At 44.8% G+C, this 24,268-nt stretch overlaps 1 protein-coding gene across 11 annotated transcripts in view; it reads right to left on the bottom strand.

Annotated features, from left to right (window-relative positions):
* The window catches only part of ARMCX4 (armadillo repeat containing X-linked 4), a 45,160-nt gene extending 21,833 nt beyond the window's left edge, over positions 1–23,327 (bottom strand). For 2 of the 11 annotated variants that reach the window (XR_006710777.1, XR_006710775.1), the window contains exons 1-5: positions 23,215–23,326; positions 22,620–22,693; positions 21,780–21,869; positions 21,357–21,440; positions 8,367–8,547 (exon numbers count right to left, since the gene is read on the bottom strand). Coding sequence is in view for 7 of the 11 variants with exons in the window: in XM_045471323.1 (XP_045327279.1) it covers positions 12,379–20,478 (8,100 nt within the window). In the remaining 4 variants the exon portion in view is untranslated. Of the gene's footprint in view, positions 1–7,034; positions 7,889–8,366; positions 8,548–12,027; positions 20,623–20,977; positions 21,069–21,356; positions 21,441–21,779; positions 21,870–22,087; positions 22,164–22,619; positions 22,694–22,862; positions 22,919–23,214 lie in introns of those variants that run through there. The other 9 variants (XM_045471323.1, XR_006710774.1, XR_006710776.1 and 6 more) reach the window with 9 other exon arrangements.
* Positions 23,328–24,268: the final 941 nt, after the last annotated feature.

Raw genomic sequence — 24,268 nt, 5'->3', positions numbered from 1 at the left:
TACCCTTTCCCAGCACCATTTCACAGAGCAAGAGTGTCACTCGGGGGAAAAAAAAAAAAGTACCTGCCTTCTGCTCTGGTGCATCGGTTGAAGAGTTTGTCCCAAGAAGAAAGGCAGGGCACAAGGATGAAGAATGCTGAAGCTCTGCCTGAATGCTCTGTCTGCCTGAAAGGGCTGAAATAATCCGGAAATGGTAGTAGAAAATTCCATGCATTTTGACAGACACTGTCAAAAAACAATGGAGATCTTGGTGCAGAATAATTAAGAGGAAGCTAATACCACTAATACAAGAAAAATGTCAGAACAATCACAAGTTTCCTAGAGAGAACCAGGGAGACAACCAGTAAGAGCCCTCTTGAGATCATATAAAATTGTGGTGGTCAGGAAGATTGTGGTATATGCTAGGCTGTATCCCCTTGGGAAAATTAGAGAAAGACATGCAACAGGCTTGAACGGATTCCCCAAGCCATGTAGAGACCCATAAACACAGGGCATAAAGCCTCACTGGCACAAAGAACTTAAACACAACCTCTGACCAAACACTGACTAAATCATAAGCTACTCTGACCCAGGGACAAATCCTAGAAAGTCAAGATTAAAAATAAAATCACAGTCATCCTTGGCAGTCTGGAAAAATGTGTGAATGTCTATAGTCTTTCAGGAGCAATCAGAAAAAAAAAAAAACCTCCAAGCTACTACTCCCTGGCTGAATGGGAGAGAGGCAAAATATGTAAATTCACTGAAATGTGAGAGCAGCTACACAGATATATAATGGTAAAGGGTAAATATCTAGGGGCGCCTGGGTCACTCAGTTGGTTAAGCGTCCAACTTCAGCTCAGGTCATGATCTCGCGGTTCATGTGTTCAAGCCCTGCATCAGGCTCTGTGCTGACAGCTCAGAGCCTGGAGCCTGTTTCAGATTCTGTGTCTCCCTCTCTCTCTCTCTGCCTCTCCCCTGCTTGCACTCTGTCTCTATCTGTCTCAAAAATAAATAAACATTAAAAAAGGGTAAATATCTAATTGGCTAAGGGAACTTAAGCACAACCTTTGTCCAATAAGTGACTTATGCTAACCCACGGGCAAAACCTAAGTAGCCAAGCTCAAAGATAAAAACAAGGGAAAAACATATGAGCTGGGACATCCGAGATGCACATTATGAGTGTGGAGGAAGTAAACTTCACAGAATTAGTCCTACTAAGTCAACGAATAAACAAATAACTGATAAAATAATAACAATGACCACTGAGAAGAGCATCAGTATGCAGGGTTGCTATATTACCTAAAATGTCCAGCTCTCAACAAAATATTAAAATACATATTTAGTATATAGTTGTAACTATATAGGTAAATATATAGTTGTAACTATATAGGTAAACATAAAAGACAGTATAAATGTATTTTTGTAACTATTTTTTTCTATTTTATTTGAAAGACAACTTCATGAAGCAATATGAATAAATCTATGTTGATGTACATACAATGTATAGAGATATGATTTGTATGACAATAACAGTGCAAAGGAGTGGTTAGGAATGGAACTATTAGGAGAAAAGATTTTAAATTAAGCTGGTATTGATCTCAACTTGATTTTTATAAATTAAGTTGTTCATTGTAATTTCCAGGACAACTACTAACAGAATATCTTTTTTTTTTAAGTTTACTTATTTATTTTGAGAGAGAGAGAGAGAAGAGCAGAGAGAAAGGGAGAAAGAGAATCCCTATCAGGCTTCACATGCAGAGCTGGACATAGGGCTTGATGTCACAAACTACAAGATGATTACCTGAGCCAAAATCGAGTTGGAGGCCTAACTGACTGGGCCACCCAGGAGAATTTATTTTAAAATATAGTAAAAGAAATGGCAGGGGAATGAAAATGGCACACTAGAAAATGCCTATTTGACATAAAAGAAGGTAACAATGGGGGAATAGGGGAACAAAAAAGACATAAGACATATAGAAACAAATAGCAAAATGGCAGATTATACCTTATCAGTGATTGCATTAAATATAAATGTATTAAACACTCCAATTTGAAAGCGGAGATTGCAGAATACATTTTAAAAATATGATCCAACCATAGGTTGTATACAAAAGACATGCAGATTCAAAGACACAAATAGGTTGAATATCAAAGGATAGAAAAAGTTATACATGTAAACAGTAACCAGAAGGGACCTGGAATGGTTGTATTAATACCAGAAAAATTAGGCCTTAAGATATACATTGTTATTAAAAACTAAGAAGGGTCGTTTATAATGATGAAAATGTCAGTCCATCAAGAAGATATGACAATTATAAATATAAATATGTGGACCTAATGACAAAGCCCCATAGTACATGAAGCAAAACCAGACAGAATTGAAGGGAAACAAAAATATATGCAAGGAATAACAATAATATATAATATATGCCAATTTATAAGTATTACTCTGAGAGCTTAATCATTTAATTATAACAGCAATTCTATAAAATAGGTTTTGTTATTTCCATTTGAAATATAGGGAAAACGAGGAGGAGAAATGAAAAGATTTGCCTAAGATCATGTAGCTATTAAGTGAAAAGACCAGGATTTGAAGTCATGCTGTCTGATGGCTTGTCCAATAGGATTAGTGTCCTTATAAGAAGAAATACCAGAGAGCTCACTCACTCTCTCTCTAGGTGCACACATCAAGGAAAGGTCATGTGAAGTCATAGCAAGAAGGTGACTGTCTACAAGCCAGGAAGAGATCTGTCACAGAAACCAAATTTACCAGCACCTAATCTTGGACTTCTCAGTCTCCAAGACTGTTGGAAAATAAGTTTCTGTTGTTTAAAACACCCAGTCTGTGGTATTTTGTTCTAGCAGCCCAAGCAGACTAATACAAGGACATTATGCTAAATTAAATAAGCCAGTCACAAAAGGACAAACATTGCATGATCCCACTTATAAAGTAGTCAAATTCATAGAGACAGAAAGTAAAATGGTGGTTGCCAGGGGCTGAGGGAGGGAATAATGGGGAATTATTATTTAATAGGTACAGAATTTCAGTTTGGGAAGATGGAAAGACTTCTGGAGATGGATAGTGGTGGCAGTTACACAACAAAGGGAATGTACTTAATGTCAATGAATTGTACACTTAAAAATGGTGAAGATGGTAAATGTTTGGTGTACTTTGCCACATTGTTTAAAAGGGAAGAAAAAGAATATATAGAGATATGTGTTGTAATATTTTCTTAAAACTTTTAAAGTTTATTTATTTCTGAGAGACAGAGAGAGAGCAAGAGCAGGGGAGGGGCAGAGAGAAAGGGAGACACAGAATCCAAAGCAGGATCCAGGCTATGAGCTGTCAGCACAGAGTCTGACATGGGGATCATGACCTGAGCCAAAGTCGGAAACTTAACCAACTGAGCCACCCAGAAGCCCCTTGATATGTGTTGTAATGCTGATGGGAAGCCATATCCTCAGTTTCAATTCTGCACTCCTCTCTGCCAAAGTCCCACTTGTGTTGAGTTTTCTTAGCATTCTGTCCTCAGTTTTTCAGTCTGTATCCCTTACTGGGGCCACCTGACTCACTCTCTGGCTTTAGTAGTCATCTAAAATACCTATCTTCGGTCAGACCTTTATTCTGAGCTCTAGATCCATACTCATCAAATAAACACTGAGCATCTCCACTTGAAAGTCCCATAAGCACCTCAAATTCATATAGTTTAAACCAGATTCATTCCATTCCCCTCTCAAATATGCTCCTTTAGGTTTGAAACATAAAAATGAAGAGAAATATTAACACCCTTCCTGCTTCATCCTCTGCTCCAGATTGCAATCTCTCCCCTACGCTACAATGCCTTAAGGGTCAATCAGAACTGGGCCTTTTTTCCAAGAAGAACTGCATTTCATCTTCAAAAAGTGATGTTAAACTATTCCTCATATGTGCATGATCCAGCAAGGCCACTGTACCCAAAACCTTAAGCCAACCCCTGAGCCCTGAGTCTGCTAAAACAGCACTAGAGTAAGAATCAGGACTTTGGGCCACATTGGAACCCAGAATTAGCTTATAATACCACTTAACTCCCCCAAATATCTAGGAGTGTCATCCACTTCTATCCTACTCTCAACACTGCCCTTAGAACTGGGCGTGAGGGGCCCTCTCTAAATCCCATGTTTTGAAGAGTCCTGCATCTCTCTCTCTCTCTCTGTCACACACACACACACACACACACACACACACACACACAGAATAACACAAAGGACACAGGATCTCGTGCTCATTGTTGGCACAGTGCAACTTATAACCCTAGACATATGCACTTTGGCTAGTACTGTTCAGGCTCCAGGAAAGTACTTCTCCACACCTGTTCCCCTCTATCCTCTAAACAAAAGGCAACTGTGTCCAAATGTCATGAAGATTTGTAGACCATGCCACTGCTGACCTAAGAGGCAGACATTATTTCAGAAGGCAGGGAAGATTCAAGCAGTGGAAGCACTTATGGAAGAGAAGAAACAAGCTAACTTGTCAAAGCCTTCTTAGATACATGAATACAACAGGTTTCTGCTTAACAAACTATCATTTCCCAATAGTGTCCATTTTCTTGCTTATCTTTAATTTCCAGTTTGTGGCTCCAGAAGTAATAAAAAATCAGTGCAATATTTGCAACAGTTGCATATAGAGGTTAAAGAACATTTCACATTAAACAACACCTATTACTCTTGATTTTAGGATGGCTAGATTAGATAAATGATAGATAGATAGATAGATAGATAGATAGATAGATAGATAGATATAGATAGATAATAGATGATGATGATGATAGATAGATAGATAGATAGATAGATAGATAGATAGATGTAACATATGTAAAGCATTGTCACAGATTGGATGTTCCAGGAGTCATTTTCTGAGACAAAGATGAGAGAATAGAAGATTCACTGGGGAGTGCTCCTGGCATCAACACTTACGGAAGGAGAGGGAATAAAGAAGCAGGAATTGGAAAAGGGAGAAATCAAATTTTAGTGTGCTCTCAATGGAAGGACTCAGCATACTTTGAAGGGAATTCTGAAGACAAAATGAAACTCCAAAACTATCTCAGTTAGGGGCAAGAGGGCCAGGCCTTTATACACAGCATCAGTGAGTCATTGGATGTGGGTCACCCTGACAATGGGATGTAATCTTGAACAAGATAACTCTCAGCTAACGTAATCCCTGAAGGCAACTAAGGGCTCTCTGATGGCAGAATTCCTAACAACTGAAGTAATAAGGACTTTATTGCTAAAGGGAGCTCTGGGAAAGGCATTACAATGTCCACCACAGTCCACACCTTGTGCCTCCCAGATCCACTTCATAAGTTCTGGGATCAACTCTTCCAGGAGTCTGGTGGACCTCTCTTCCTAGGAGAAACATTGGACAAACTACAACCTTCGGTACTGTAGCTGGTCTCAAAGCTGCAAATAATCATCTCCCACTTCAACTAACAGTTATAGATCCCCATCAGTCTTAGGGTCTTGGTGGTTTGCCTGGTAGTGTGACTCAGACCCTCCTTCCTGGTCACCACGGCTTTCTTAGGTTGGAGTTGCTATACTCAAACCTCTAAACCTGCACTTAACGTAGCCAGCCCATGGATCTTTGTAGGGTTTATCCCCCATCATGTGGAGTACATGTGTCTTACCAAGGCTTGTAATGTGCTAACCATTTCTTACTCATTTTGGTCCCATTAGCATGATGTCATCAACATAGCGGTTTAGTATTATATTCAGATGGTCCAGCTATCTTCAGTCTATAATATGACAGAGGACAGGAGAGTTGGTAGGCTTTTGAGGAAAAACTGTACGTGTATACTGTTGTCTTTTCTACATGAATGTGAACTTTTTCTGATGTTTTATTCTGATCGGGACAGAAAACTACATTTTCCAAATCAATAACTAAGTATCTAAGCTCATGTTATTCTGCTCTAGCAAATATATTATATCTGACATGGTAGCTGCACTTGCACCACTACATGGTTGAGTCTGCAATAGTCTACCATCGTCTACCAGGCTCTGCCCACATTTTGCAGGGGCCCAAAATGGTGCATTAAATGTAGATATGATGGGGACCACATTCCAGCATTCTTTAGGTCTTTAACAGTGGCACTAACTTCTGCCATCCTCCCCAAGATGCTATATGTTTTTGTTTATTATCTTGGCCAAGGAAGGTGAGGGCAGTCTCAGAAACTTCACTTTTCATCTACAAACAGGTCTGACTCCACAGGCCAAGGAACAAATGTAAGGTTTATACCAACTACCAAAATTTCTATTCCAATTATATATTCAGAGACCAGGAAAATAACCATCAGGTAGGTTTGTGGACCCAGTGGAGCCACTCCGAATTCAACATAGGCCAGGAGTCCATTTAATACCAGGCTCCCATCTGCCCTTATTCTAAGAAGGAGAACATGTTGACATTTTAGGTCTCTGGGTAAATCAACTCATAACTACCATCCAAAAGTCCTCAAAATGTTTGAGTATTCCTCTTTTCCCTGCATACAGCTACATGCATAAATGGAAGGACTGGAGAAATAATTACTAATGTTGTAGGGTTCTTCTTCCTCTGCACCCAGCCTCTCCTTCAAACAATGCACTCTGGATCAAAAATTGAGTTAGGGTCAGAAGCTGAGCAAGGAACTGTGACTTTTTATCTAGGCACTGTCCCTCAGACTTCTGAACCATCTTTGATGATTGCTCACATTCGGTACAGATTGTTCGCTGCTTATTTTCCCCAGGGCACTGTTGTTCTATTAATCATCTCAACAGATCTCTGCAGATCAGGCCTCCCTGCCTATCACTCTGATTCTGCAGCACATTATGGTATTTGCATTGACCCGACTTCTGATGGTTATGTGCAGTCATCCTGCCTCTATTGTTTCAGAGGCATCACCAATTCTTTTTTCTTTTTTTTAATGTTTATTTTATTTATTTTGAGAAAGAGAGAGCATGCATGTATGAACAGGGTGGGGGACAGAGAGAGAGAGAGAGAGGGATACAGAGAATCCCAAGCAGGGTCCACGCTGTCAGTGTAGAGCCTGACTCGGGGCTCAATCCCACGAACTGTGAGATCATGACCTGAACCAAAACGAGGAGTTGGACACTCAACCGACTGAGCCACCCAAGTGCCCTGAACTATCACCATTTCTATCAGTGTTCTTCATCCTGTAACATCCTCTCCTATTCTGAACCTTGGCCTCCAGAGGCAAGCCGCCCCTGAATTTAGTGATGCTGCTGCTCCTTTCACCAATGCATTCCTTATAGCTCCAGCAAATAGTGTGCCCTTTGGATCCTCCTGAAGAACATACTCCTCCAGAGGGTTTTCAGAACATACATGATATATTTATTCTATCATTCCCACTTCTTTGAGACTTTAACCCTTTCCCTGCCATCTGCTATGACAACTCTGGCATTTAAACCTCACTTAATTCTTTTTTTCCATACTTTGAGACGCCATTCTACTAGTGAGTTCACAGATCTCCTGGGGTCTTTCCCAGGGTGTTAAATACTGCATCTTGGGAGATGACTCTCAATACAATTAATTTTTCCCTTATTCAATTTTATATTCCATCTCCCCTGATCAAGGCCCTCAGAATTTAGTCCCGTGATTCCCCCTCAGCACTTGCTAGTACATGCTGGCTAAGTCCTATAGCTTCTTCTTGGGGTATCCCCTTTCCTTCCTTCTTCTTAGGCCCAGCACATCCCCAGGGAGGTTATGCTGTGACTTAATCCTATACATATGCCCAGTGGCCAGGATGAGAAGTGGGGCAGGTTCTGAAGGAAACACACATTACCTTAGAGGAGAAAGGACACTGCATTTTCAAACAAAGTGAAGTACTAGCCCTAAATAGGAAGGAGTGGGATACTTCTAAATGCTCAAGGTGTCCAGGGAAATCTGAGAATACAAGATTTTTAGGAATATCAATCCATAAGTCCCCATCCCACGTGTCAGGGTCCCATTCCTTCCTAACCAGAATAGCAGACTTGTCTTGGTTGGGATTCTAACTTTCTTTGAAGCTTGCTTTCAATAAGTCCTGGGCCTGGTCCTACGATCTCTCTACCCTCTACCTAGAAAAGAAGAGGGCCTCTTTATAGGTTATGAATGAAACTTTCTGGCTTTCACATATAGCACTTAATTGCTGATTAATTTAATTTGGCTTTTCATTATTTTTTTTCTAGAAGTCAAGCATAGAAATAGTTACACAATTTTCTGGCATTCTTTATATCTAATATTTCCCCCATATTTCTCAAAAGTCTGCTACATAGAACCAGCTAATGCATCTCCTTCCACCAGTGCCATCCCAGTTCACCATCACTGAAAGCTCTGACGATTCCTCTGCCACATGTTTCAGATGCCTATCTACTCCACCTACCATCAGTGATGGGGTCCTCCTTGCCAGATTGGCAGCAGGTGATTCATCTCCAAAATTTCATCACAGTGTTTGCCTTCCTGAACTACTGCTTATATCAACTGTTGTAGGTTGGCTTCCTGGAGAGCAGACTCAGAGTTCAGCATGAAGGGCTTTTATTAGGAATTGCTCTTGAGATCAAAATCTGTAGAAGGGAAAAGAAGGAAGCAAGATTGGACAGAAGGAGAAGTTTAGCTGTCCCATTTGGGGCAAGAAGGCCATGTCAATCAGCCATTGGATGAAAGTACCCCCAGGAAGAGGGCATGACCTTGGGGGAGGTGACTTCCCAGCTGAGGCAATTCCTGAAAAGGGATGACAGCTGAGGGCTGTCTGCTGGCAGCACTCCTAGCAACTAAATAACCTCTTTATTCCTGAAGGAGGATTTAGGGCAACAGACTGCAGAATCTACCACAAATGTGACATCATTTTTTCCACTAGAAACTTAGTGGCCATTGAATAATAGAATTGAGAACAGTTTTACTTTTAAAATGATTAACAATGGCACAAAAACAGACACATAGACCAATGGAATAGAATAGAAACCCCAGAACTAGACCCACAAACGTATGGTCAACTCATCTTTGACAAAGCAGGAAAGAACATCCAATGGAAAAAAGACAGCCTCTTTAACAAATGGTGCTGGGAGAACTGGACAGCAACATGCAGAAGGTTGAAACTAGACCACTTTCTCACACCATTCACAAAAATAAACTCAAAATGGATAAAGGACCTGAATGTGAGACAGGAAACCATCAAAACCTTAGAGGAGAAAGCAGGAAAAGACCTCTCTGACCTCAGCCGTAGCAATCTCTTACTCGACACATCCCCAAAGGCAAGGGAATTAAAAGCAAAAGTGAATTACTGGGACCTTATGAAGATAAAAAGCTTCTGCACAGCAAAGGAAACAACCAACAAAACTAAAAGGCAACCAACGGAATGGGAAAAGATATTTGCAAATGACATATTGGACAAAGGGCTAGTATCCAGAATCTATAAAGAGCTCACCAAACTCCACACCCGAAAAACAAATAACCCAGTGAAGAAATGGGCAGAAAACATGAATAGACACTTCTCTAAAGAAGACATCCGGATGGCCAACAGGCACATGAAAAGATGTTCAGCGTCGCTCCTTATCAGGGAAATACAAATTAAAACCACACTCAGGTATCACCTCACGCCAGTCAGAGTGGCCAAAATGAACAAATCAGGAGACTACAGATGCTGGCGAGGATGTGGAGAAACGGGAACCCTCTTGCACTGTTGGTGGGAATGCAAATTGGTGCAGCCGCTCTGGAAAACAGTGTGGAGGTTCCTCAGAAAATTAAAAATAGACCTACCCTATGACCCAGCAATAGCACTGCTGGGAATTTATCCAAGGGATACAGGAGTACTGATGCATAGGGGCACTTGTACCCCAATGTTCATAGCAGCACTCTCAACAATAGCCAAATTATGGAAAGAGCCTAAATGTCCATCAACTGATGAATGGATAAAGAAATTGTGGTTTATATACACAATGGAATACTACGTGGCAATGAGGAAAAATGAAATATGGCCTTTTGTAGCAACGTGGATAGAACTGGAGAGTGTGATGCTAAGTGAAATAAGCCATACAGAGAAAGACAGATACCATATGGTTTCACTCTTATGTGGACCCTGAGAAACGTAACAGGAACCCATGGGGGAGGGGGAGGAAAAAAGGAAAAAAAAAAAAAAAAAGAGGTTAGAGTGGGAGAGAGCCAAAGCATAAGAGACTGTTAAAAACTGAGAACAAACTGAGGGTTGATGGGGGGTGGGAGGGAGGAGAGGGTGGGTGATGGGTATTGAGGAGGGCACCTTTTGGGATGAGCACTGGGTGTTTTATGGAAACCAATTTGGACAATAAATTTCATATATATATAAAAAATTAAAAAAAAAATAAAATAAAAAAAATAAATAAAAAAAAATGATTAACAAGATTTAAATTTTCAAACACTTACACTTACATTTACAGCTTTATTCAAATATTTATTCAAAAATTTAATTTATACCTTCCAAATATCTAGACATCAATATGTGAACCTCTATTTATAATTTTGCCCTAGTTCCCTGATATACTATTGACAGGTCTGCTTAGTCCAAATCCATCCATTTCCTCTTGGCAAGTTATGCAAAAATTTGTGGTGTATATAAAAATCAGAAAATACAGATGAGCAAAAAAGAGATAAAATTGCCCATTAATCTAACACCCATAGAACACTATTAACACTCTCAGTATACACCAAAGTTTATACAGGAGATAATTTAGATATATACTTTTACTTTATAAAAAGTATAGCATGTGTTCTTGCAGCCTATTTTTCCCACTTAAGATTAATGCTGAGTTTTTTCCAAGTAAATAAGTCTGGATGCCCATAACAATTTTCAGTAGCTGCAAGATGTTTCTATGTGTAGGCACACCCTAATTTGTTTAGTCAATTGCCTATTTTGAGACACTTGGGTCATTCACAACTTTTCACTCTTCAAAACAGTATGAAGATACACAGCTTTGTACAAGCCAATTATTTGATCATCTTCTATAGATAAATTCCTACAAGTGGAATTACTGGGTCAAAGATCATGTGTATCTTAAAGACTTCTGAAACATGTATCCAGATGGATCTTTGTACCAATGTATGCTCCCACCAGCCCAGTTTGAGAGTGCCCCTCCCACCATACCCTCACCACAATCTGGGGTGGGATAAAGGTGGATATTCTTCAGTATTGATATCAACACCACTCTCAGTGTTTCCATAAAGGCCCTGCCTCAATCAAACTCCTAAAAGAAATCTAATAGAAGCACTAAACATTGTTATTTCTTCTATTATATTTTATTATTTCAAAATAATAACTAATGTATTTACCTTACACAGACACCAGAGTTAGTCAACAAAGAGAATGTTTTCCTATTAAATACCACCAGGACCCTAAAATAAAATTGTCCCTCTATGTATGCCCTCAAGATAAGTTCCATCATTTCTTTGTTCAAAGAGCGTATCACTTCCTTCCTCCCCTTGCTATTCCCATGGCCAGTAGTGAAGTCTCACACTTTTAACATCTCATACCTGGACCATGGCAGTAACTTCCTAACTGGTGTTCCAATCTCCAGTGGCCACTCTTGTCCCCACCCCAACTCTGACCCATCCTGCACACAGATCAGCTACATTCTTTTCCTTTAATTGCTCATTCCTTTGGTCACAAAAGGTTGTAGGGTCACCCAGGGGTGGATGGAGTAACATTAAGACAACTCAGTTTAGCAGTCAGGGATCCTCCATGAAAGGGCTCACCCAAACTGATGGATTACACTTCCCATACTCCCCTCCCCACACGTGGAACTCCAGGCAGGCCAGCCTCCTCTATGGAGCAGGATTTCCACCTCCATGCATTTCTTCCCACCACTCATCCCTCCTCCAAATGCTCTCCCACCCCATTTTTATCCTATCCTTCAAGCCCAGCTTCATTAAGTGTCCCCCTCCTCTGTAAAATTTTCTCTGACCACTGTTGCCTGCAGAAGTTTCTGCACTGTTTGGCCATGATCAGAGGCTCATGGTTTTGTTTCCATACATCTTGCCTTTCCAAATAGATCATAAACCCAAGGACAAAGATGTGTCTCTTTTTTTCTGCTTATAACACACAACTTTATTGATGACATAAAAATAAAGCCTCAAATGTATAAACATAAGTCCACACAAAGGACCAAAAATTACCTTACTTATGAAAAATCAGGTCAGTTTCTGCTCATGAAGCATACTAAAAATATCTTGATGCAGACAAGGTAATAATCAACACATGTATTTTCAGTACAAGTTTGAATTCGTTTGGTGTTCATAAAGTGATCCAGCTATAGACCATCATAAGTAACATCAGTTTCAAAGTTATAATGCAATTTACAATGTGCATTACCTCCAGGCAGCAAAACCAAAATATTACTCAGATTTGTTTGGAAACATATAACTAATCAGAGTTTACTTAATAATAGCTCAACTCTTTCTTTCACCTCAGGGTCACTGTATTCTGCTGCTAAGACTCGAAGTTTCTTGGCACATGCTTTAGGTCGTTGAAATATGAAGTAAAGGGAATTTTTACTGAACTTGTCCTGGGTAAATACTTTTGCTCTTCTTTTAAAATGGTAATTTATATTTTCAAATAGTGAAAGAGCATTAAGAATATTCTCTTTTGTCTCTTTCTTGTTAAAGATATTAATCAGTGATGTTGGTGCATTGGCAATGAGTAAGTCTTTTGTCATAGATGGATTTTTAGAGAAATTCAAAAGCATTCCCAAAATATGGTCTTTGGTTTCTCCACTTCCCACAGTTAACAAACGAAGAAATTCTGAAATATAATTTGTAACCATATGCTGATATTCACTAATAACAGTCAAATGCTTTATCAATCTTAGTCCAGCCAGCTGCACATTTGAATTCAAGGGATAGGTCACTGTGTCTTCACATACTTGGTTTAAGTATGTTTTCACCTTCCTATGATTTTCAGCAGCCACTGAGATGTTATTCAGTGCATTTAAAGCCTTCTGCCTAACACTGGGATAGGGATTATTGAGCAAGCTTTCAATAATTGATATTCTACCTGCATTACGAATGACTTCATGGGAAAATGGATAATCAGGACTGTTATATAGAGCATTATTGGCTATTTCATGAATAGAAGGATCTTCAGTCATCTCAATCATGCAAATAAGTTTTTCAAGCTCTCGTGGATCCATATTAGCTTCGCGTTTACAGCGACAGGTCCAGGGATGAGTTTTCTCCTCACACCTTATCTTTCTGATTTCATCTTCAGGTGAGAAGCAGGACTCATTTTGGTATGGAAATTTCATTTCCGTCCAGATCATGGCTCCCGCCCATGACCCCATTCCTGCCCCAGGGACCATGGATGGATATGTGCCTCTTGACTCAATTGACTTTTTGGCTTTAGTCTTAAGTGCAGATTTGTCCTCACTTCTGTTTTCATTACCATGCCAGAACCAAGACCTTACATCAATTCCACCAGAAGCCTCAAGGTTATCCTTGGCACTGGCCTTATAGACATCTCTCTCACTCTTGGATCTGAACTCATTACTCTTCTCAGTATCAGCCCAAAACAAGGACCTTAAACTGATTTCCTCAATATCAGGGCTGGACACTCTACTTAGCTCATCCTCATCTACATCCTCAGTCAAAGACCAGGACCCCATGCAAGCCTCTTCCTCACCCCCAAGCCTAGACCCTGTAGTGGCTGCATCTCCATCCCAGAGCCAAGACTCCTTCCTGGCCTCTGCCCCAGCCCCAGCTCCCACACAGGAATCCACATGGGCTGCCTCTTCAGATCTGGTCCAGGACTCAATATTGGCCTCTTCTTCAGCCCTTGATCTGGATTCAATACTGGCCTCATTTTTACCTCCAAGTTTGGACGCAATACCAGCAGCCTCTTGCCCTCTCCTGAACCAGGACCCTGTAGAAATCTCGCCTCTAGTCCCAAACCAGGATCTTTCATTGGCCTCCATCTCAGCACTGACCTGTGGTCTTCCACTGGCCTGGTCATCAGCCCTAGCCCAGGATCCTCCACTTGCCTGGTCCTCAGGCCCCAGCCTAGATCCTCTACTGGCCTCATTACCATGCCTCAACCCAGGGCAAGATTTTCCACTAGCCTGATCCCCAGTGCCAGCCTCAGAGACTTCCCCACTGGCCAGGTCCTCAAATCCAGGTTTGGAACAGCTATCAGCCTGATCCCCAGCCCCAGCCCAGGACCTTCCACTGGCCTGACTCTCAGTGCCAGCCCAGGGCCCACCACTAGATTGGTCTGCAGACCCTGTATTAGACCCTTCAACAATCTGGTCCTTAGCACCAGACCAGAACCCTCTTCCACTGGCATCCTCAAATCCAGGTTTGGGACAGCTACTAGCCATATCTCCAGCCACAACCCAAGACCCTCCACTGACCCGACTCCCTGTATCAGCCCAGGACCCACCACTGGATGGGTTCGTAGGCCCTAGTCTAGATCTTCCAACAGCCTGGCCACAAGCCCCACCCGAGGACCCTCTTGCATTAGCATGACTCCCACTGCAAGCACAGAACCATCCATTGGACTGGTCTTTAGGCCTTGGCCTGGATTCTTCACTGGCCTGGTCCCCAGTGCCAGCCCAGGAATCTCCAAATGACTGGTCCCTGGGACCTAGCCTAGACCCTCTACCAGCCTGGCCCCCATTGTCAGCCCAAGACCCTCTTCCACTTGTCTGCTCTTCAAATCTAGGCTTTGCCCCACAACCAGCCTGATCCCCAGGTGCAGCCCAGGACCCTCCATCGCCCTGGTCCACAGCTTCAACCAAGAACCCTCCACTGGCTTGGTCCTCAGAGTCAGCCCAGGACCTTCTGCTGGACTGGTCCTCAGGCCCCAACCTTGGCCCTCCACCAGCCTGGCCAACAGCCCTAGCCAAAGACTCTTCTTCATTTACCAGATCCTCAAATCTAGGCTTGGACTCACCACCAGACCGATCACCAGTCCCAGCCCAGGAATTCCCACTGGCCTGGTCCACAGTCCCAACCAAGAATCCTCCAATGACCTGACTGCCAGTGCTAGCCCAGGACCCATTACTCGACTGGTCCACAAACCCTGGCCTAGACCCTTTGTTGGCCTGTTCCCCAGCCCTAGCCCAGGACCCACCCCCAGACTGGTCCACAGGCCTCATTTTGGCCCCTCCACTGGCTTGGTCTGCAGTGCCAGCCCAGGACTTTCTACCAGACTGATCCTCAGGCCTGAGCCTAGACCCTCCACTGGACTGGCCACCAGCCACAGACCAGGACATATTTCCACTGGCTTGATCCTCAAATCTAGGCTTGGATCCAGCAGACAGATCACTGTTCCCAATCCAGTACCCTCCACTAGCTTTGTCCATATCCTCAGCCCAGTACCCAATGCTAGCCACATTCCCAGCTCTAGTTTCAGCCCAAGACCCTCCATTAGCCTGAATCCTAGCCCCATCCTGGGACCTTCCACTGTCCTGTTCCTCAGCTCTAGTCCAGGACCCTCCAATGGCATCTTTCCCAGCCCAGGACACCCCACTGGCCTGACTTCCAGCCCAGGGCTCACCAATAGCCTGGTTCCCAGTACTAGCCCAAGATCCCACACTGGCCTGGTTCTCAACCCCAATCCAAGACCCTCCAATGGCTATGTCCCCAACCTCTGACAAAGAACCCCCACTGGCCTTGTTCCCAGCCCAGGACTCTTCACTGGCCTGGCTCCCACCCCAGAGCCCCCCACAAGCCTGGTCCCCAGCTGCAGCCCAGGAAGGAAAACCAGCTTCATTGTCAGCCTTAGCCCCAGCCCAGGACTTAATATCAGACTTATCACTAGCCCCACTCCAGGATTCAACACTGGCTTCATTCTCATCATCAGCCCAGGACATGCTATTCTCCCAGTATCCATCCCTGGCCTGAAACCTAAATTTTATCCATCGCTCAGAAGCAATCCAATCCTCAATACCAATCCCATTCCAGTAATAGTCATGGACCCTAGGCTGAATTTTTCTGCAGGCCTGAGTGCCTGTCCCACCGCCACTCTCAGAAGTGAGCATGGCTTCAGTCTTAGGTTTTACATAGCCCTCATCTTCTGTGACTTTTGCCTCAGACTTGGGTATAGTCTTGTCCTTTGCTCCAGGCAAGATCTTATTCTGGGAATGAGCCACAGACTGAGGCTGGCCAGAGCCCATCATATGTGCCCCAGCCTCTACCTTAGACTCAGCATTGGCATTTCCCCTGACCTTACTCCTGGCACCAAGCAAGGCCTCACCCTGAGAACTGGCCACAGCTTGGGGTGAAAGAGAGCCTCGTCTATCTTGCCCAGCCCCTGCCTTAAATACCACATTGGGATTGTCCCTGACCTTATTTCTGGCACCAGACAAGGATTCACCTTGAGAATTAGACTTGGCTTGGGGTTGGGCAGTGTCTATTATATCTGTTTGAGGCTGAGCAGAACACATTGTATCTGGCCCAGTGCCTGCCTTAGACATAGCACTGGGATTGCCCTGGATCTTACTCCTAGCACCAGGCAAGGTTTCACCTTGGGAATCAGACACAGCCTGAGGCTGGGTAAAGCTTGTTGTATCTGCTCTGTCCTCTACCTTAGACACAACATTGGGATTGCCTCTGACCTTATTCTTGACACTAAGCAAGGCTTCACCTTGGGAATTGGCCACAGCCTGGGACCGAGCACAGCCCATTGTTTCTGGCCTAATCCCTGCTTTAGACACAGAACTAAGATTGCCGCAGACCTTATTCTTAGTGCAAGTTGGAGCTTCACCCTGGGAATTGGTCATGGCTTGGGTCTGGGAAGATCCTGTTGTATCTGCCCTGACCTCTGCCTTACACACAGTGTTGATATTGACCCTGACCTTGTTCTTAATATCAGACAAGGCTTCACCCTGGGTATTGGCCACCACGTGGGGCCAGGCAGAACCTGTTATATCTGCAGTGGCCTCTGCCTTAGATACAGCATTGGGATTGCCCTTGTCCTTATTCTTAGTACCAGACCAGGCTTCATCCTGGGAATTAGTCACAGCTTGGGGCCAGGCAGGGGCCACTATATCTTGCTCAGTGCCTGATTTAGACAGAGCACTCAGATTGCCTTGGACCTTACTCCTGACACCAGAAAAGGCTTCACCTTGGGAATCAGACTCAGCCTGGGGCTGGGCAAGGCTTGTTATATCTGCTCTGGCCTCTACCTTAGACATGGCATTGGGATTGCTGCTGACCTTATTCTTCACACCAGGCAAAGCCTCACACTGAGAATCAGCCATAGCCTGGGGCTGGGCAGAGCCCGCTGTATCTGGCCCAGTCTCAGCTTTAGACAAAGCACTGGGATTGCCCTTGACCTTATGCTTGATACCAGGCAAGGCCTCACACTGGGAATTGGCCACAGCATGGAGCTGAGCAGAGCCCACTGTATCTGACCCAGCCCCTGTCTTAGACCCAGCATTGGAATTTCCTCTGACCTTGTTCTTAGTACCAGGCAAGACTTCACCCTGGGAATTGGCCACAATCTGAGGCTCAGCAGAACCCACTATATGTGACCCATTCTCTGCTTTAGACACAGCACTGGGATTTCCCCTGACCTTATTCTTAGGACCAGACAAGCCTTCACCCTGGGAATTGGCCACAGCCTGGAGCTGGGCAGAGGCCACTGTATCTGACCCAGCCCCTGTCTTAGACCCAGCATTGGAATTTCCCCTAACCTTGTTCTTAGTACCAGGCAAGACTTCACCCTGGAAATTGGCCACAATCTGAGATTGGGAAGGACCCACTATATCTGGCCCAGTCCCTGCTTTAGACACAGCATTGGGATTGATCCTGACCTTGTTCTTAGTACCAGGCAGGTACACTAGGTTTTCACACTGGGAATTGGCCACAGTGAGGCGCTGGGCAGAGCTTGTTGTATCTGCTAGAGGTTGGGCACAGCCCATTGCATCTGCCCTAGCCTCTGCCTTAGACACAGCACCGGGATTGACCCTGACCTTGTTCTTAGTACCAGACAAGGCTTCGACCTGGGCATTGTACACAGCCTGGAGCTGGGCAGAGCCCACTGTATCTGGCCCAGTGCCTGATTTAGACACAGCATTGGAATTGCCCTTGGCTTTGTTCTTAGTACCAAACAAGACTTCACCTTGGGAATTGGTTACAACCTGAGATTGGACACAGTCCACTGCATCTGGCCCAGCCTCTATCTTAGACACACCACTGGACTTGCACCTAGCCTTATTCTTGATACCAGGAAAGGCTTCACCCTGGGAATTGGCCACGGCCTGGAGCTGGGCAGAACCCACTGTATCTGGCCCAGCCCCTGTCTTAGACACAGCATTGGACTTGCCCTTGACCTTATTCTTAGTGCTGGGCAAGGTTTCATCTTGGATATTAGATACCTCAGGCTGGGCAGAGCCTATTGCACCTGGCCCAGCTGGTGTCTTAGACACAGCATTGGGATTGCCCCTGACCTTATTCTTAGTACCAGACAAGACTTCACCATGGGAATTGGCCACAGCCTGGGGCTGGGCAGAGTCTGTTTTATCTGTTTCAGGCTTGGCAGAACATATTGAATCTGGCCCGGTTGCTGCTTTAAACATAGCACTGGGATTACCCCTGACTTTATTCTTAGTATTAGGTGAGGCATCATCCTGGAAATTGGCCATACCATGGAGCTGGGCAGAGCCCATTGTATTTGGTCCAGCCCCTGACATAGATATAGCATTGGAATTGCCCCAGATCTTATTCTTGGCACCAGGCAAGGCCTCACCCGGGGAATTTGCCATAGTCTGAGGCTGACCACAGGCCCTCAGGTCTGCCTTAGTCCCTGACCTAGAAATGGCATTAGGATCATCCCTGCCATCAGGTAAAGCATCAGCTTGGATCTTGACGCCAACCTGAGGCTGCGCACAGGTTTTCATTTCTATCCCCACCTCTGCTTTACACTTGCTTTTGGCTTTTCCCCTAGCCTTACCTCTAGTACCAGGTAAAACCTCAACCTGGCTCTTGTTAGAAGCCTGAGACTGTGCCTTTGTGTCTGTCCCACCCCCTTCCTTAGACATGGTGTTGACATTGCTTTTAGCCTTAATCCTGCCATCAGGCAAGGCATCAACCTGGACATTGGCCATAGGATGAGGCTGTGTATAGAGCTCAATGTCTGTCCCAGCCCGCATCTTAGACATGGTATTGGGATTGTCTCTGATCTTAACCCTGGCATCAAGCAAGGCCTCAGCCTGAGAATTGGTCCTCAAGTTTGCCCTGACCCCTGTTTTAGACACAGCATTGGAATTGCCTCTACCTTTAACTCTGGCATCAGGCATAGGCTCAACCTGAGCACTGGCTATAGCCTGAGGTTGAGCAGCAGCCCTCATGTCACCTCCAGTCATTGTCTTAGATGTGACATTGGTATTTCCTCTGTCATCATCCCTGGCCCCAAACATTGCTTCAGCCTGTTTCTTGGCCACAGTCTGAGGTTGTGTTGAAACTCTCATATCTTCCCCTGCCCCTGCCTTACACACAGCATTGGTATTACACCCGGCATCAAACTTTACCCCAAGCATAGCCTCAGCCTGGGTCTTGGCTACAATCTGAGGCTGAGCAGAAGCCCTCATGTCTGCCCTAAACTCTGCCTGAGACACTGTTTTGTGATTCCCCTTGGCCTCAACCCCAGCACCAGGCATGTTGTCAACCTGGATCTTGGCCACAGCCTGAGATGGTGCACAGGACTTCATGTCCACTCCAGCTTCTTTCCTGGACATGGTATTAAGATTTCCCTTAGCATCAACTATGTGACCAGGCCTGGCCTCAGACTGAGTCTTGGCCACATTCACAGTCTCATCCAGGGCTCTTGCCTTGGTTTCAGCCATAATTCCAGTCTTATTTATGGCACCCATCTTGGCTGCTTCCCTGGTCACTCCCAAGGCCTCATTCTGTGTCACCATTACTTTGTTTGTGTCTTTTTCAGCCAGTAAACAAGCTTCCACTTTTGTCTGGGTCATTATTTGCTTCTTGGTTTCTGCCCTGGCAACCAGTGCCCAAGCTTTAGCCTTGGTCTGGGTCACAGCCTCCTTCTTGACTACTCTCCCAGCCTCAGAGTCAGTTTGGGTCACTGCCTCTTTCACGGCTACTCCCCCAGTTTTGAGCTGGGCCACATTCAGAGTCACTGCTTCTATCATGCCCACTGTTGTGGACACTGTTTTGGCCTCAGACTGGTTCTCTGCCTCTACCTCAGCCATTGTCTTGGCCTGAGAGTTCGCCTTAGCAATGGTGGTAGTCTCTACTTCAACCCCAATCCTACCTCCTGCTCTGGTTTCTGCTCCAGTCTTGGCCATGGGTCTAGTCTCAGTCTCTGTTCCAGCCATGGCTTCACTCATGGCCAAGGTTTGGTTCTGTACCCCAACCACAGTCTCCATCTTGACTCTGGACCCATTTCTGGAAAGTTTCCTCACTCCCTGGGCTCTTCCTTTGGTTAATTTGTGAATGCAGTAGCAGGTACCAGCCCAGATCACCAATCCTGCAGTCACCCAACCCACTTCCTGAATGCGACCCATGTAATCACTCCTACTGAAGGCACGAACAAGGTACGGGGAGCTCAATCAGGATGGGGAAAGAGGGTAGTAGGTCTGGGTGTAGGCCTGTGAGGGCGCTGGTCTTCAGCCACTTAGAGGCCACTACAGCTGCCACTGGAGGTGGACCTAGAAGTGGAGGAAGGAAATGGACTAAAATTTCTCTTCTAATTTCATGCATCATACAGATAGATATACAGAAGGACAGAAAAGTGTAGAAATGATGTGCTTGGTGGGAGGAGAGGATGATGAGCAAACTCTCTCTCCATCCCTTTTATTTTCTCCCCTCCCCATTTTCCCCAGTGCCCAACAACTTTCCCCTAAGGTACATCCATACACATTTCCTTACACCAAATGAATAATGAAAAAGATATTGGAGTGTGGTGCTGACTATGAATGGGGGAGACTGAGAAGCCCTCAGACCTTGATTTTTACTAGACCTACTCTTGTCACCACTCCCAGAGGTCCCCACCCTCATACCAACCTGTAATGATCAAGGCAGTTCCCTCCTCTTTCCTTCTTTTGATTGGTGATATACCCTAAAGTAGATCTATAAACTTATGAGATCTGTGGACCTAGAGACAGACAGACAGACAGACAGACGGAGGGACAGATGGGACTGGAGATTTTGTTCTTAATGTGACAGGCACATTATCAAACTATGTTTCTATCTTGCTCAGTTTACCCCACTTTCTGTACCAAAATAAAGGTAAGAGTGTGGGGTAAGTGGCAGAGATGGTAGGAAAGGTGGCTGGGAAAGGGAGAGGCTAAGGATCCTCCAGACTGCACACTGACCCTACTAGATGCACACTGATCTCCACCAACCCACCCTTGAGATCTACAGGTATTCCCCATCCTCTTACCAGTCTATACCGATCAGAGGCAATTTCCTCCTTGTTTCTTTGCTTCCAGTAATCTCAAGCCCTACAGCAGACCTGCAGGCAGATCTATGGACAAGTAAACAAACAGGAGGTAATAGACACTAAGTCCTCATAGAACACACAAGTGCCCTAATCACTGACCCCAGTACTTGTCTTGCCAGAGCCCATGTCCAGTTTGCTAATGTGTTCCATCTTGTGATCCCTCCTCTTGTCTTCTCAGTCACACTCCAGCCCACCACTAGCCCAATATTACTCCTGTTTCCAGAACAGAAATCACCAAGGGATTGGCAACACTGTGGAAATCTGACAGAATGTGGGAGAGGCAGAAATACCCTCCACTAAGACCCTCTCAAGTCTCGGCCACCTTCTGTGCTCACCCTCTTGTTATCGCAAGGCACTGCTCACCTTCACACCAACCTTCATGGTTCCAAGCCAGTCTCCCCCTTTCCCTTGCTTCCAATGGTAAACAGCCCTACTGTGGGCCTATGAGAAGACCTAGGAACAAACAGAGAAGAAGGGGAAGGTTAACTGTTGAGTGCTTGTTACATCCCAATATCTAAAACAGGGGTCCCAGTACCTTCTGTGCTAGATCTAGAAACCCATTCTCTGAAAAGCAGAGCCTGGGGCTTCCCCAGCACTGAAATGGGCAGGGTGTAAAAGGGAGGCAGAAAAAATAAAAGGGAAGAGACAGAGGGAAATTATTTTAAAACCACCTGTAAGATTCTAGGGTTTCTCCCAAAAGTCCATCATTTCTTTCACCAAGGTGTTCAGACAGGGGAATCTGGAAAACTGGAAAATGGAGAAAGAGATGGAGGCCCTCAGATGCCTTACTCCAGAATCATACATAGCAGACTGCCACCTACTTCTCCTTAAATACATCTCTAGAAGTCTCCAGCAGAACAGACAAGGAGTGAGGGAAGGCTTTTTCTTTTGTAAAATTGCTATGCCTCTTGGCAAAGGCTATCTCAAAATATAATAATAATGTTCTTTGATATAATTTGCATTTTCTCAATATTATCTGGAGTGCAAATTAAAGCATCCGTAGAAAAGTTTGCTGTCTTTACTGGTCTTCAACATACAATTTAAGTTAAAAATCCGAAACTTGGTAAGTAAACGCAGTTTAGGGAAAGTCCCCTAGTTAGCCCCACCTTATATCCCAACCAGACAGCGGTGCCTAAGTTCCTGCCATAGAGAATGCACACAGAACTTCAACTGTCCATAGGCAGTGCCTGTGCTCACACTAACCTCCACAGATCCCGTGCAGTTTTCTTCGCTCTTTCTTCCCTTGCCTCGCCACAAAACAGTGCCACACCGATCTACTGTTCATCAGACAGAAAAGAGGAAACGCGCTGAGTGCTTGGACCAGCACCCAGGACACAGAACCTAATACTCACCTTTCTGAATTCAGGATCCCTGTTATCAAATGTCCCTTCCCGCATTCCAAAACGCCATCCCCACCAACCCCACCGTCCAGTCACCAAGGCCCACCATTTTCTGTGTAAATGCCACGGTGACATGTCCCTTCCAATGAAAGGAGCAGGAATCTGGACGGAAGTGTGAGGTCAGCGATTAGAATCAGAGAGGATGGGACATCTCAATCTCTGCATTTCCCTTTCGAGACACTCCTCCCCGCCACCCCCCCCACCCCCCCGCCAACTATCCGCCTTGTCATAGCCCAAGATTCCCCAGCACAGACGTAGGCAGGGGGAGGGGACTCGGGAGAATCACAGCGAAGGCTCCTGGAACTTGAACCCGCTTTGTCCGGTATCCATGAACCAGCTACCGGGGTTGGTGGGCGGCTGCCCCCCTGGCCTCAGCGCGCGGGCCCCAGAGCCCTTACCTGCTCCGCTTTCCTCGGACTCAGTGCCAGCCCGCCAGGCGCAAGGCAGCGGGGAGCTGATACCTAGAAGGGAGTGACGACTGCACGGAAAGCCGCGTCGCTCTGCAGCTCCAGGTCATGTGAGGGCCTCGCGTCACCAAGCTCTCTCCCCTCCCACCCCACCCCCTCTGGACAGCAGGGAGTTTTGCAGGACCCTACCCCCCACCTCCCGGTGCACCAACTCCCCTTCCACCCGTCATTGCGATGGGCCTCAGCGTGCCCCGCCCAGTCACTCAGCTCTGTCCTCTCCAATCTGAGTAGCCTCTCTGCCTTGAGGTTTTGGTTTGCCCTTCTAGGGTTACTGGGGAGGGTCTGCATCTCACCCTCCCCCAGGCCTTTGCTCTAGTCTTTTCTCTGGATTCTTAGAGGAATCCTCTGTTTCTGCCTTAGACTATAAGACCAACAGTCCCCATGGGGTACAGTGATGCACCAAAATGGGCTAGGGAAGGGATGTCAGGAAAGGAGGCAGAGAATGCATTTAGAAAGGACGCTTAACATTTTTTATGTTCTTTTTTTTTTAATTTTAACATTGCACTCATTGTTTTTGTAATCGGGAAATGCAGTCAAGCCATTTTCATTTGACATTTAAATTTTAGCTCGCAAAAATAACAAAACACATTATTCTGTGCCACATTAGTTGCTATGAACTATATCAGTTTTCAAAACATATTAGTAATTACTGACATTTTATATACAAATGTCAAACAAAACCACGGTTTCAATGTCATCTATAATCTGTGGGAAAACGTTCAGTTTTCTAAAAGTGTCAATTTCCCACAAGTGATTTACAACCTTTTGAGGTTCTGACTGAAATGAACTATGATCTTGTGTCAGGTGTCTGGGAACTTCCTCATAGATGACTCCTGGATGATTGAATGAAGACCCAACTCCTGATGAACCCAGTGCCTGAAAACTGGTGACTTCCTAGATTAACCTGTTTTCCATTTTCAGGGCTTTATTTGGATTTTACACAAGCATGTGATCAAATCAGTCTCCTCACACCCTGGACAGGACC

The sequence above is a fragment of the Leopardus geoffroyi genome, chromosome X (genome assembly GCF_018350155.1).
Source record: "Leopardus geoffroyi isolate Oge1 chromosome X, O.geoffroyi_Oge1_pat1.0, whole genome shotgun sequence".
Taxonomy (NCBI): Eukaryota; Metazoa; Chordata; class Mammalia; order Carnivora; family Felidae; genus Leopardus; species Leopardus geoffroyi.
Note: the sequence above shows the minus strand (reverse complement) of the source record. Positions and strands in the feature narration are given on the sequence as shown.